At 39.1% G+C, this 15,218-nt stretch overlaps 1 protein-coding gene across 1 annotated transcript in view; it reads left to right on the top strand.

Moving 5' to 3' along the window:
- The first annotated feature begins 238 nt into the window (after positions 1 to 238).
- The window catches only part of cadm2a (cell adhesion molecule 2a), a 361,176-nt gene continuing 346,196 nt past the window's right edge, over positions 239 to 15,218 (top strand). The window contains exons 1-3 of the mRNA XM_049592823.1: positions 239 to 380; positions 489 to 662; positions 10,328 to 10,508. Of these exons, the coding sequence (XP_049448780.1) occupies positions 10,464 to 10,508 (45 nt within the window). The 5' untranslated portion in view covers positions 239 to 380; positions 489 to 662; positions 10,328 to 10,463. The remainder of the gene's footprint in view (positions 381 to 488; positions 663 to 10,327; positions 10,509 to 15,218) is intronic.

Here is a 15,218-nt window from a genome sequence, read left to right as displayed (position 1 = left end):
CTAGAATAATTTTAGACGTTGACTCAGTAACCCCCTGTAAAGACTTAGACCAGAGAATCAAATCATATACTATAAATATACACTGTATCCTGAACCTACAAAAGATGACTTGAGTGCAGGCTGCTGTGACAAACGGACAGCCACAGCGAAGTGCATTCCTGTGATAAAGCCTTCCCTTTATCTCCTTGTGACTGACAGTGGAGCACTCCTGCCATCTCTCTGCCTTTTTTTTCCGCAGGACCCTGAACAACACAAAAGTCACCGGATCCCCAGAGAGCATTTCTCACAACTTTGCAAACACTCTCTGTTTTGATGTGTCGGTTTTTTGATGACGCAGTACGTTTCAGTGATCAAGGGCAGTTCAGAAGAGGACAGTAAAGGTGAGCGGATAAGCAAACACACATACACCCACTTTGAGTTGTTTGCCAGAACACCTGTGCGTTTGAAAAAGGGAGCAACACAAAGCATCTCTCTTTTTTATTCTGCAGCCATGAGGTGACACGCCATTGTTTTTCCCCCTGTATTCCTCCCCTGTGCATTTTGATTCCTGCCAGAGAAAGGATGGGCCTATTGAAGTACTCTATGAGAGAGGCCATTAGACACCGTGCTGGTCATCACTCTACTGTGAAAGGCATTCTACTGATGTGCCGTCCTTCATACAGGTAAACTTTTGCAATATACATATATATTTTGATGTCCAGCTCCAGAACATGACAGTCCATACATATATATATATATATGAATTGTTATATAAATATATTTAGAGAGACATAGATAGATAGATAGATAGATAGATGGATAGATAGATAGAGAATTCCTTTTCTTTTTGTCCTGCTAAGATGGGGCTATTGACAATGACACCTAGCACAGTATGTGTTCAAAATAGAAATCCTGACACGTTGCCAAGGTTTTTAACCGTGGTTCAAAACCACCTGTGATATCTGCACATCAAAGCCAACTGATATTTGCCCTTGGACTTTGTAAAAGTGATGACATGGATTCAATGAGAGGGCACACTTTTACAATTTGATTCTCATAGTGACATTCAACTAATAAAAAGTGAAATAAACTGTGAAAAGTCAGCTTGTAACATAAAAAAAAAAAAAAAAGATTCAAAGGAGGTAGACATACCGGACACATGCTCTGGATTTCATAGGCAGAAAATGGCCAGATAACTTTCAAAATCAAGTCCTTCAGCCAAGGGGTTTATGCTCCAGTTTCCAGCCCTTCTGAAGTGTTGTGCAGATTGTGTTTGCACCTTAAGATAGTAGTCAACCAGCTGGGTAACGATGCCTGTCGAAATGTGTAGTCAGTCTACTCATGTGGGAAAGATTTATTGTATGATTACAAACTTGAATTACAGATTTGATATTCAAACTCTGACCTAGTCACTAGTACAATCCTGCTTTAAAAATAATTTGCTAGTACTGACTCTATTGTGATTACTTAGTTAAATCAGCTGTTTGGAAACAACATTAAAAAGAGTGCGGACAGTTTGTTACTCTGGATATCTTTTTTTTTTTTGTAATTGACAATATTGACTCACAAGAAAACCCTCCTGTGTATGTGTGTGTGTTCGTGTGTGTCTGTGTGTGTGCATTTACACATGTATGAGAGCACATCCATCAGTGTAAACATATTGACCTGTCAGTGGGGTGTCTGGTTCATTGTGTTGCCCTGCCAATGGTGCTCAGTTCCAAATTAATCACACATGATGAGATGATTAATCTGGTTTATGTCCCTCTATCTGTCCACTGTATCCGTCCATCTGTCCTCCTCTCTATCTCTCTGCTCAGCAGCGAAAGGCTTTCTTCTGGGAGTGCAGCCCAGTCTAATATCATTGACTGCTCCTGCTACACTAACATAAAGGCTTAGAAGAAAATAGAGTTCAACATTGTCCCCTTAAGCTGGTATATCTCTTACAGTGCAGTGCAGCACGTTGTCATTACAGTAAGCCCTGTTAGTATCTTGACAGTGGGACATTGGTGAACAGCCAGCTTTACGTTTGGTATTTTGCTTCCACCGGCTTAGTTTGTTTGTAAAACGAAACAATGGATGCATTTACAGTGAACTTTTAACTCTCGTTTGTGCTTGTATTGTCTCTCTCCAAGGTGCTGAAACATTCAAGCACAGTTTCTCTGTCTGTGTCTCCCTGAGACTATCGCTAAGTGTCTACTTAACAGTATTAGTATTTAGTGTCCCTCTCTCTCTGCCTGTCTCTCTCCACTGTGCCAAAACAATCAAACCCAGTCTGTTTTGTCTCTCACTCCAAGGTGCTAAAACATTCTTGCCAGGCTACTGCTCCTCTAAGGCTTTCGGTGCCACACATAAAATATTAAAGGGACCCACCCAGGATGACCATGGCAAACATCCCAGACATGCTTAACAAACAGCCAGTAACACCCTATAAACCACACAGTACACCATGACAAGCACCTACCAACTAGCCACGTCCAAGGTCAGGGTTATTAAAGTTAAACACCACTGGACACTCTAGTCTAGTCCACATGTACACGGGTATTTTTGGAACAGGGTTTTTCCCTCCTTCGTTTTCTAACATCTCCGTCCAAATAAAAATATAAAAAACATAATTGAATCACTGTCAGGACCACGCAAAACTACTACTAGAAGGCTACCCAGAGTAGTGACCCCCGTAGTGCATTCTGATATCTCTGTTCATCCTCAGTAGGCCCAGTTAAGACCAGTGATTCACAACGAGACCAAACTGTTTTAGAATGTTGCAGAGAAAAGTTGCAGCGGTGTGAACTGGCCTTCTGAGTTTGAGTCAAGCCGGCTGATGGTGTCACCTGCAACTCCACCAGTCAAATCGCCAGCAGCTGGTTTTTGAACGTAAAGAACGTCACCTGTTTCAACAGCCGGCTTGTAGTGATGTCCGCTGGTCAAGTCAGAATGACCACAGACGGCATGTTGGCTTGCCGCGGCAGGTGCTCTGTCCCCGCCGAGCCCTCTGTTTCAGTCCTCAGGGTGGGCCTGAGTCAGACGTTGGGGCGCAGCTGCTGCTCGCTGTATGTGCTTATGCCCCCTCACACACACATTCTCATTGACTAACTGATTGGCGCTAGTTACTTTTATTATAATGGTGTATTTATTATGAATACAGTCCATCTGATGCTTGTTTTGTTTGTTTTTTGCCATTTCATCACTACTACAAATGCAACTGTAGCCAGTATCTCACTATCACTGTCCTCATTCATATTTTAAGAAGCTACAAATTATATTCAGCCACAAAATCAGCCTGAAAAGTTGGAAATGATGCAGCCTCTCATCTAGTTGCCTTGGTGTGAACTGGCAGGCTTTGAGAACATTGCAGAATGGCGCATTGCAAGTAGTTGCCTGTTTCAACTTGTCTTGTCTTGAATCTTTGGTCCAAACCTAAAAATCAGCACTATTTTTGGCCACGTCATAAAGGCTGCCTCATAAAGGAGTTAACAGTGAACACTCAGAACCTCAGTTTTTCCTGTTCACTGATCAACATTGAAAACCATAGAAAGAGTTTGACAAATGGTTTGTTTTCAGTGGACTAAAGTGCAGTTTGTGTGTTGACGAAAGGCCAAAAAGCATAGAAAAAGCCACCTTTTTAAAAACATCTGCATAATGTCTAAGTGAGTCTGGATAAATCCATGTTTACCATACATTTAAATCAATTAGCATGTGTCATCCAACCCACTCCTGACCTTGGTTTAATGGATTCATTGTTGGTGTGGGTCAGACATTGTTCTGATATGAATCAGATCTCAATATGAAAGGGTAATCACTGGTTTCTCTCATAAAAGAAAAACATGACTATACATTTATTATAGAATCACCGGAACATAATTTTACTTAGTAAGGCGAGAAAATAAGTCACCACTTTTGCCCAAACAATCTGCCATGTTGTCTCCAGAGTGTACTCAGGTTAGTTTGAGGCCTGTGGTCACTGCTCCTTGTCACGCCTATGGTACGTCAGTGCCTTCAGGCTTGCTGCTGGATCATGAGCTGAGAGCACCCCTCCTTGAAGTTCACCCCTTAATCCCACAACATCTCTGGGTGGTAAGGCAGTGGTCGACTTCTCCCTGCTCCGCCTGCAGCCGCACAATCCCTCGTCTTGCAGTTGGTGTTCTTTCATCTTTGTTTTTGAATGCTGTTTACACACATTTTCATATCAACATGTTTCTTTCAAAAGCATACCACAAACACTAAACAACGAAACCCTGTATTTTACATGGCTTCAGACAAACAAAAACACACTGACACCGAGCTGAAAACCTGATGTTCTTGTTTTTGAAAGAACTTTTTTATCTTAGTTGGACTAAATACGTCACACCGTCTTTAACCTCCAGAAAATCTTGACAAATACAAGGTTATATTCAAAACATGGAGTCATTGCGTCAGAGCTTACCTCTTAAAATATTTTCTTTTAGTCTTGAGTGTCTCTTAACTCTTAAACGATAAAATCAACTTGTCCCTGATATATGTTAAATTAAGTTATTACTGTTCTTGACTTTCTTGTGGCTTGGTACAAGATTCTCACTTATTACTAAAAATACTTCAAATGATACTGCATAAAAAAACATCTGCATGGATTTAATTTCATAAATAAAAGTTCAAATTAAAACTGATTAACAGAAGTGTTAAAATGTTAAAACCAAGACAAGAAACTTGACATTGCTTTAACACCATTGATTGACCTCATAGTTCACTGACAAGGTTTGCACTGTAAATATGCTCAACTATTTAAGCTGGGATATTTTGTCTAATGAAAGAATGCATATCCTATCTTTGTGATTTTAAAATAATTGAAGGAAACACACACAGATGAACTGTTTATAGTACTATTTACATGTTAACATGATCATTTATGACACACACACAAACAGAAAGAATCACCACCCAGATATCCCCATTCAGATGGTTGAATATTGTAGCATTGTGTCTGTTAAGCTCATGTGCACGTATTGATTACCAGGTGCAGTCTGTGTCCAAAACATTGCTCCCGTGTCCATCCATTGAGCTCTGCAGCTTTGACAACATTAGCACTGTTGCCTGTTGTAATGGCCACAAGGTTCTCTTGTGTGAGGTCCTACGCAGAAAGCATATTTCCCAGGCCCTGTGCAATCATCTCTGACGTGTGATCATCTGGAAAATATGCCATCTCAAGATATCTGCTTCCATTCATCGTCAGTGTAGTGCAAAGTAAGGCTCAAGTATAGGTCCATTGTCCTACTTTACCAGAGATCACATGTGACTGCAGGTGCTGAACAGATTTCAGTTCAGCAGCTACCTTTTTACGACATGAGTTGTACAGGTTTGGCACTGCAGTTTAGGAAAAATATTTTCTGTCAAGTGTTTCAACGAGGTGTCTAAACCCAATGTGCTCCACTGTAGCTATGAGAGCCATATCCTTGGAGATATAGTAGGAAATGGCACCAGTTTTTTCTTTCCATCTCCTTGAATCTGTTTCATATTGTGGAGCCTTTGTGAATGCTTGTGTTATTGAGAGCAGCTTTGTGGAGGCACTTGTTGCTAGGCGCCTGTCAGTCTCTTCCTGTTTTTTAAAGTCATGCACTATTCATATTTAGTAGTGTGATTGTGCTCCAGGTGCTGAAACCTTTGGTTTTTCCACAGTGTTTACATTTGATTTCTTTTTGTTCGGCGTCATCTTCACAAAAGCCAAAATGTGCCCAAACAACAGATATGGCATTTCTCTTTGGTGCTAGCTGCCAAAGTTGCTCAGTTGGCTTGGTGTTTGAGTTGTCCTGTATGTTGCTTTCAGGTCGCGAATTGGACTACACACGTAGAAGTACATTTTTCAGGGGACAATACATGAACATCCACAGTGGGGATAGTGTTAACAGAATTAAAAAGTTACCGACATGGGCAAGGTTATGTCGTTCAGAGGTTCTGATTGTATGTTTCGATTAATTTAGCCCTACTGCGTAGTGTTGTCAGTGGCCTAAGACACATACCACAAGCCCTTTCTCGCATGGTGGTCACAGTGGACAGCTACTCAAAGGCAGTTTTCTTGTATATGCAAGAGTTTAAGTTAGTTTTATCCTAGTGCGTCATGCCACACACTGCCACCCACTGGCCAGCTGTTATAACTGCAACACAAATCTCTAACGCCCAAGACAGTCGTCAGGATGCTACAAACACTGAGCAGCTGATGAATATCTTGCCAATCCTTAGCAGAGACCTTGGCAGGGAAATAAAATTGTGTAAAATCAAGTAACACCTAATGCAGTTGTTAAAATTTCCAAGTATTGATTTTATTTTGGCAGAAAATTACTATTAATCAGCTGTTCACTAAATTGGACATGATGCATCACTGGCTATAATTCATCTAGCTGCAATTATACTGACTATGTTCTTGAAAATACTTCATCTACTGTAACATTTTTGAACAAAAAAAACCCTACATAACAGTAACAATATGTGTCTGTTGTTTTTGTAGTAAATGTTCCTTGACAGAATATTCAGACTAACAGGGGGAGGTGGGTGAGTGTTTGTGATGGAGGGTGGGGAGCTGAGCAAGGGCAAAGAGTCGGATTTCGGACAAACACACAAGTCTATGTATCTTTGTGGTTTTTCTCGGACATAAATGGCCTCTTAATGGCAGATTTGTTCCAGTATAAAAGCTAGCATTGCAAAATGTATACTGTAAAGTGCTTTTTCAAATGGTCACATAATATAATTCTGCCGTAAGCTTTAAGAAAATGAGAGTGGTTTTGCATGTTTTTCTGTAAATCATATTAAGTTGCCATCATTTCCCAGAATTATTTCTTATAAACACAGTTATGGGTCCCAATTCATTTCAGTAGAATATTAAAATCTTGCATGCATGGTGATGTGGCTGCAGCAGGAAAGCGTTTCTCTCCTTGTCGGTGCCTTTAAGGATTCAAAGGAAAAGTTATCATCAGTCCTTGCTCTGTGTGCTCTCTCTTTGTTCTAGTCATTACATTAAAGCCTTCAGGTCACAGCCTGAAGAATAAATATTAACTCTAATATTCTAATCCATATTAATATAATATTTTGGTCAAATCATCATATGGAGTCTATCAAAACTACACTTTGTGTTTTTAACAAAGCTCAACAAGCCATCCACAATTAATGTACAACTGTATTTTACAACATTGTCAAGATGACTGACTGTGGAACCCAAGACAAAGCAATTAAATGTGTCTGGTATCGGGGGACTGGAACACACTCCTCTAACCTTTTATTATATCGCTTCTGTCAAAGTACATACATTAACATGAATGCCTCTGATGTAATTAACTTTTCTATTAGCACACTGGCCTCAGAGGCAGCCAATGCCACATTTTAAAAAGGAGTTGTTCATTCAGAGTGTGCAGTTTCAGATGACTCATTAATGAGCCGGCCCTAATTGAAATGCAGAAAAGCTTTATTGGCATGCTGATCTTTCCGAAATTCTAATGCCTTTACCCTTATGAAGCAGCCTTTCTATTATTTGAGTAAAAAAGACATAGGAAGTAGTTTGTCAAAATCATATCATATTAACGTCACAACAAGGCAGAAGTGAGTGCAATGCTTCCGTAATATTGTGCTCGAAATATTGTGCAGCTCTTCTGACTTTGTTCACAATTCAGCATACAGAGTTTCCCCTAATTATTATCATAAATTAATGTCAACCGTTGAAGAAAAGATGAACCCATGTGGACACTGTGAGGCAGAACATTCTGAAATAATCATCAATGTTTTAGATGTGTACCATTAATTTTAATCAAGCATGGGTTTGCTACATGCGTAAATCATCAAACCAGGATAAGATCATCTTCGCAACACCCTACATCAGAAAGGAAATAAATAAATGACTTACTTTCCTCCCTTTTTTTACCGTGATTTGCACAACTCAAGGAGCTTCTGACTTTATAAAATCTGGATCATTATGTTGCTTAAACTAATTAACTTCTCTTAGTCTTGTAGTGAAAAAAGTCATAACATATTTCATCTCTTTCTGATTATGAAAAGAAATTGCATCAAAAAGAAACGTTGCTCATATTTGATGTTTTCAAGTCCTAAAATTATCTCACTGTAATTAGCCAAGGAAACAGTTTCTACCAAAATCAACTGAAAATGTGTATGTTCACCAGAACTTCACCTGTCTATGAAATAATCCTTAAGGGTTGTATACCATATGAGATAGAGAGCATTAATATAGCAACATACAACTGTTTGCTATGTAAAGATGTAATGGAGTAGTGGCACTCTGAGCAGACAACGAAGTCGGTGTGTTGTATTCCAAGCTTTCTTGCTCTTTGTTTTGGTTGCTGGGTCGGCCATGCATGCATGTTCGTGCATGTGAGGCCCTCCCTTTATGTCCCTGAGGCAGTGTTAATTTTGACAGATATTTTAGATTAAGTCTCAGTCTTAGTCTTGAGATGAAAATGCTTATTACTTTTAGTTACACTTTAGTCATTTCTTTCCTTCATAGTTGTAGTCTAGTTTATTCGACAACAATTCAAAACATTTTAGATGACAAAAATTCATGACATTTTAGTCAACTTTAAGTCATCATGTTTTCCATATGTTTTTTTTAATTCTTAAACTAATCCAGTGAGGCTAATGCAGGTATCACAAATTAGAATCAACTTGACTGGTTGTACCAACTGTCATTTCTCCAGCAGTTTTTGACAGGTTTAAGAGGTGATTTTTGAGCGCAAATTTACCGATCATCATTTGAAAAGCTCAACATCGCTCTATTTATGCTCACAAAAACTTTGACACCACAAATAACTAATCTGAGACACCTAGGATTTGTCCCCAGGTTCACTGTAAAGTCTGACTTATCGATCTCACTGTTACAAAGCACAAAAATAACTTAATTAAAGCCTGAGTTCTTTCATAATCTGCAACATGTTAGTCTGGAGGTTTTAATTCATGTTTTACGGAGCTGAGAGAAAACTCTGCTGACTGTTTACTTACAGCACAGCTACACTCACAGATAACTGAGCCTCCTACCTGCCTGTAAGACAACGTCAACCCATAAACCTTTCAGCGACAGTCCAGATTTGATTTGAGTCCTGATGTGAAGGCTGGCAGCAGGTGGCTGCTTGCTCCGCTGCTATTCTGCTGCTAACAAGCGGAGCTAACTGCCAACAGCCACCACAATAAAGTAACTAATTAGACAAATCCATTTAACATTTCCACCATCTGCAGTCAGACACACCCGGCTGATTGTTTACTGCTGAATTACTTAATAATCACAACTTCCACCAACAGCTGACGCTGCTCTTGTATGGGTGGTTTTGCTGGCTAGCGAAACATCCCGGCACAGACTATTTATTGGAGTTTACTAGCCTGTCACTCATGCGGCCTTTCATCACATCTCATGAATAAAAATAAAAAGAAAAGATCTTGTCTTTGTTTTTATTATCAATTTTATGCGGCTCGTCATTGTCTCATTTTCGTCATGGATAAAAGGTCATTTACGCAAAAACTATGGTAATAGTTTTCATCAACGAAATTAACACTGCCCTGAGGTTGATTGCCTCTGCTCTGCACTGCACAGTGACTACTGCTGATAACACTTGTATATAGTAGCTTTAAAGTCATCTGCTGTCTAATATTTCTGCTATGCTTTACTACAAGATAACGAATTAGATTAATTACAAGTGATCCCAAATATATATTCTGCAATAATTGGCTGCAGCTCCCTGCTGACACAGACGTGACCCCACCTCTCAGAGTATGAGTTGTGTGTCTGTATTTACAGAAGTGATGCAATTGAACAATCACACATACCTCTTTGCGTTGCTTTTACAATGACATATTTCAGCCCATCCAGACTTTGACACCAGGTAGAACGAGAGAACATGAGGTCAAGCAGGAGGTCAAATTAGGCAATGAAAAGAATCATCCATTTATTGTCTCATCAGACAGCTAATCTACAGACGTCGCCTCTGTAGAGGAACATTATTCAGTAAACAACCTTCAGATCTTGTTAATTTCACATAACATGAGGTTTTAGCATCAGCATTATCAGAAGTAATCAAGACTTAGCAAACACAGACCCAGTGAGCTTTAAAAGGAGACATTATCCACTTACATAAAAGCAGGTAGCCACGGAGACAGATAAAATGATGGCCATGCAAAGGCACTATTTATCTACTTCAAGAATAGAAGGCTGCTTTGTATTTTCAGATTTAGCATCTCTCCTACAGATAAAACAGAACAGTCACGATTACAAACATACTGACCTTTATCAACAAATGCATCTGAACACTGCCTCAGATTTTCAGGCCAAAAACATCAGCAAAAACAGAAGTGTGTTTTGAATCAACTAACTTTTTCTATTCTCTCACTGTAGATCACAAACCAAAACAAACAGATCACTGGAAGAATGAGAAGAAGAAGTGGCCAACACCTGGTGACACAACCCCGAGGGACATGGTGGTGCGGTGGATTACACTTAGAGGCCAAATGGAGAGAGAAACGGAGGACAGATGTCTCTGACAAGCTCCAAGTCAACACTCTACGCATCACAGGGGGTAAGTAAATAAGACGGTGGATGGAAAGATTGAAGACATAAAAACACACACACAAAAGTGTAAGCAAGTGCACACACTCTGCTCCTCCTGACATTCACACATCTGAGCAATAGAATTTCAGGCTGGTGTTGGCCAGTGGAAACCTTTTAAAGGAGGTTGATCTATCCACATATCATTTTTAACTGTCTGGCTGTATGCCTATTTGTGGAACTGGTCATCAGACATTACGTCAGCACTTTTTAGTCCCCCTCACACACACACACACACACACACACCCACACCAAATCAAACCTCCACACAACCACCAGACATCACAGGCTGCATTCTTACATTTTAGTCCAGGGTCGGCTTTTAATTGCATCACAGAATGTCAAATGAAAAATCAATATTTTATTATTTCTTCCACAAATCCTAAAGGGCATAGATTATTAAATGAATGGGAAGATATCTTGAAAATGTAACCTAATTGAGTCCTGCTATGTACAGTACTGCATTTCCATGAGAGCATGATTAAAACATAAAAAGCGGTGCAGAAATTCAGAAATAGACCAGATACAAATTTATCAGGGGTGTTAACACTGGTATATGTTTAATGTTTTTTACCTGAAGGGAATTTTTTTTTTTTTTTTTTCATTTTTTTCTGTCTGATTGTTATTAACATATCTTAAAAAGCTGATTTTCAAAAACATTACAATCATTTGATATGATCAGACATGATGATTCAGATCTTGGGTGTCCAATTCTTTCTTTAGTTTTGTCACCATGACTGTTGTGATACATTCATGTGCTGATGGGAAGCTCTGATACATTGGACTTGCATTTAATTTGCACAACAGCATTGTATTCAAGTGCTGTTTTTTGATCACAGTCTTAAGAAGGCTATAGTTTAGCTGGCAGTTTTGTAGCTTTTTTTTTTATCCCTTTTCATAAAACACTAAAAACCTCTTTTAAAGTTTGACAGACACCAGAATTAGGCCTCTAGTATAGCTAAGCAAAGCTAAGATAAGTCAAAAAGATGGTCATACTTTTGACAAAAGATTACTTTTAGAAGTTGTGAGTAAATAGTATTCCAGTCAACTCCTGATTTTGTGCAGCACAAACAAACTGAGCGTGTGTGTGTCTGTGTGAGGATCTTTGTGTGTGTTATTTTCTTCATATCGACATATTTCTTTGCCACACACATGCACTCAATCCTAAGCCTTCGTCTCGCTGATGCCTACTCAATGGTACCATGACAAAGGGCTACATTTATTTGTATTTTGTTCCTCCCTCTAAATAAAATCCATATCTCTCACTATTGATACCATCGTGTCTTCCACAGTCCAGGCTTGTCTCCATCTATCTTCTTTTGTCAATTTCATCCTCATCACTTGTCTTCCTCCACTTCTTCCTCTCCTCTTTATGGTGCTGGTAATCCTGCCATTGTTGTTGCAATCATGTTTGTATTTCCACCATAATTGGATGAAGTGCTGCTGTCTAGACTCAGGATTGGCACATCAATTGTTAGCCATCAGTCTCCTTTACAGATGACTTTACTGTGCCAGATGACTTTCCGTCAATGAAAAGAAAGGAAAGAAAAGGGATTGGGCTTTGGAGGAAGGAATGAATTATCCAAATTTTAAAGCCACTGAGCAGATTTGAAAATCCAAATATTCTTGTCGGTGCACGTGTTTGTCTACTTGTGTGCATATTTGTGTTTTTATAAACGTCTGTGCTTGCACATGTGAGTGCGCTTTCCCGTGCAGTACGTGTTGTTACATCTGACAGATTGAATATGCTCAGCAAGTGCTGGGAGCCATTTAAACTGTTTTATATGTATGCTAACTGGTGAAAACTGAAGAAATAATCCAATGATCCTCTGTGTTCTTTAAAGAGAAAGGGCCCTCTTGAATGTCAAATTTTTCAGAAAGTCAGAGTGCAGCGAGGGAGGCAATTTATTAACCGTATGCAGATGAACCCAGCTAATGGAAACAACACCACAGGACCTAAAATCACAGTGATTCATTGAGAGAAATGTCAGGGTCTAAAAGACACTGCAGTGGCTCAAAAACTGAGCTGAATATAAATGACTGGATTGTCATAATAATCTAGAAGGGTTTTTTTTATGAGTGTTTTTTTTCCCCCCCAGTATGACTGTTGTTTACTTGACAGAAAACACAGTGATCACAGAGCAAAAAAAAGGATAACGAGACTGCTTCACGCTGTAAGCCTGAGGCCACTCTGAGCCACTGGGTGGTGCAGTGCTGATAACAACCTATTAGCTGCTAAATGAGTGACCCAACGCAAAAATGATCTAACAGAGCCAGCACTGGAATGATGAAAACAGCATTTGTTCACATTAGCAGAAACAACACTGGTCACTCTCACATGCAGTTTTCATCCCTGCATCTTTCATCTTCTGTCACTTTATCTCATTAAAGTCCTTGTTCATGGCACTGGAAAAAAAACATTTAGCACAGATGTATTGCTTGCTTGCAGGTGCATCTATAAAAGTAGCAGATGTATATATATGTTTATACATCACATGGTGACTACTGGCAACAGTGGAGCACTGAACAAGTTGAATCGAGGGTTCTGCAGTTTCCCAATTGGTGATCAAACGGAAAACAAAAATACATAAATCCAAAAACCTTTTTGACATATCCACTCATCCTCAACGTCCAATAATGCCCTCATCACGTACTGTTGTGTCATGGCGGTTTTTGACAGAGGTGGGACCAAGTCATTGTTTTACAAGTCATAAGTGAGTCTCAATTCTTTGCACTCAAGTCCAAAGTCAAGACAGACAAGTCCCAAGCCCTAAGCTTTGAGTTTTAGTCCCAAAGACATTGTAATGCACTTGTATTGTATTGTATTGCAAATGCAATGCCATTCTAACAACAGTGCTATAATATGTTGAATTTACAAAAATCATGAATGTTTTTAAGATTGTTTGATTGCTTGTTAAAACAAATTAGGTGGAAGTTTTTGCGTGTCTATCTGTAATTTTTGACCTGCACATTTAACATGTTGCACTTCATTTTTGGACTGTCAGTTTTTCCAACTGGCGCTCAGTAATGTAACGTTTGTTCTTCATGGTTCTCTCCTGCAACTTGAATGGATGCTGTCAGATTGGTTCAAACAAAGTGGGAAATTATTTCTGGCACACTTTTTAAATAACATACTTTTTAGTCTTTGGGCTATGTAGAAGGTATCTTTGTAAAGTTGAAGTCATGAGTCATTGCTGTTTAAGTCTAAGTCCAGTTGCAGTGTTTTGATTTTATTCAGCCGAGTTTAAACTCATCAAGTTTGTGACTGAAGTCTGACTCAAGTCCATGTCCACGCCTTTTGTTTTTGGCATTTGAACAACAGTGCTGTTGTTTATCTGCCAAGAACATTCTCCTCACAGGACTGGGTGTCACCTTTGACCAACATCAGACTGCATTTGATCATATATGACCATATGTGACCATACCAAATCAGCATAATACTCTGTCTTTAACACTAAATAGTCCCTCACATGTTGTGCAAACTTTATTATAAGCCTTATGGTAGTAGTTATGTGCAAGATATGTGCAACACTTTTTAAAAGTTGTTCTGCTGCATATCTCTATATGATGGTTCATATCACAATATGAATATGGTAATTGTCATACGTTTTACAGCATAAAAACATATATATATATATATATATATTTTTATAAACACACAGCGTATGTTAGGTCAGATCCTCATCTAACTCAGGTTCACTCATTCCTGGCATAGCTCATTAAAAGCTCATTTGGTCATTATGGCTCCTTTTAACAGGATACTTCACGGTCAAAATGACAATTTGTATATCAGTGACTCACCCCATATGACCATTAATTTGTGAGGAAAACTTTGTGTTTCCTGCATGCCTCCATGGAGAATGAAGATTCCAATAATGGAGAAACTTCTTGATGAATTGACATAAATGGGTGCCGCTTTTCATAAATGCAAAACTATATTAAAACATTGGTTTACAAACTCATTGTGCAGTATATAATCCAAGTCTCATGTATCCGGTCAAATGCTCAGTACTTCCCAAACACATACATTGTCGGTAAAACATCACTATTTAAAGCACACCTGGGCATGTGCTCTGCTCATTGAAATCCTGTCTCCCAGCTTGTTCATTGGCCAATAGTTCTGTTGTCCTTCAGTGCAGCTTCTCCTCCCAGTAAGGAAACTGAAAGTGTGCTGTGACTGTTTTTAATTGATACTTAATTTAATAATTCTCTTTCTTTTTGTATTGCACAAAACTCACATTTATGTATCAAAAATTCCTGACACTGTAGGCGCCCAGTCTTAAACATTTCAGCTTTCAGAATGAGCAAACACTTTTGTTCTTGGACCCAAGGAAGCACAGTGTTGAGACTGAGGTTGTTTCAATGAGTGGCTGATGACTCTCTCCTGTCTGGGTGTTCAGGTGACACAGGAGAGCATTGGGAGAGGTGCTGCAATGACCCTGAGCAGCAAGTTGCAAAAAGGTCTGAATTTAAGTCTCTAAATCTGGCGAGAAAATAGTTTGTGTGTGTGTGAGTGTGTGCGTGTGCTATACCCCTTATAAAAAATATCTGCTAATTATATCCATGCTTTACATTATAACAGTGATGGAGCACACTTAGTAGAGCATGTCCTCACCTACATGTATTGTGTACATTTGCCATAGTAACTTATAGCACTAATAACTGTGAGCAAATTATCTCT

The sequence above is a fragment of the Epinephelus fuscoguttatus genome, linkage group LG12, assembly GCF_011397635.1.
Source record: "Epinephelus fuscoguttatus linkage group LG12, E.fuscoguttatus.final_Chr_v1".
Classification (NCBI taxonomy): Eukaryota; Metazoa; Chordata; class Actinopteri; order Perciformes; family Serranidae; genus Epinephelus; species Epinephelus fuscoguttatus.
This window is presented reverse-complemented; position numbering and strand designations above follow the sequence as displayed.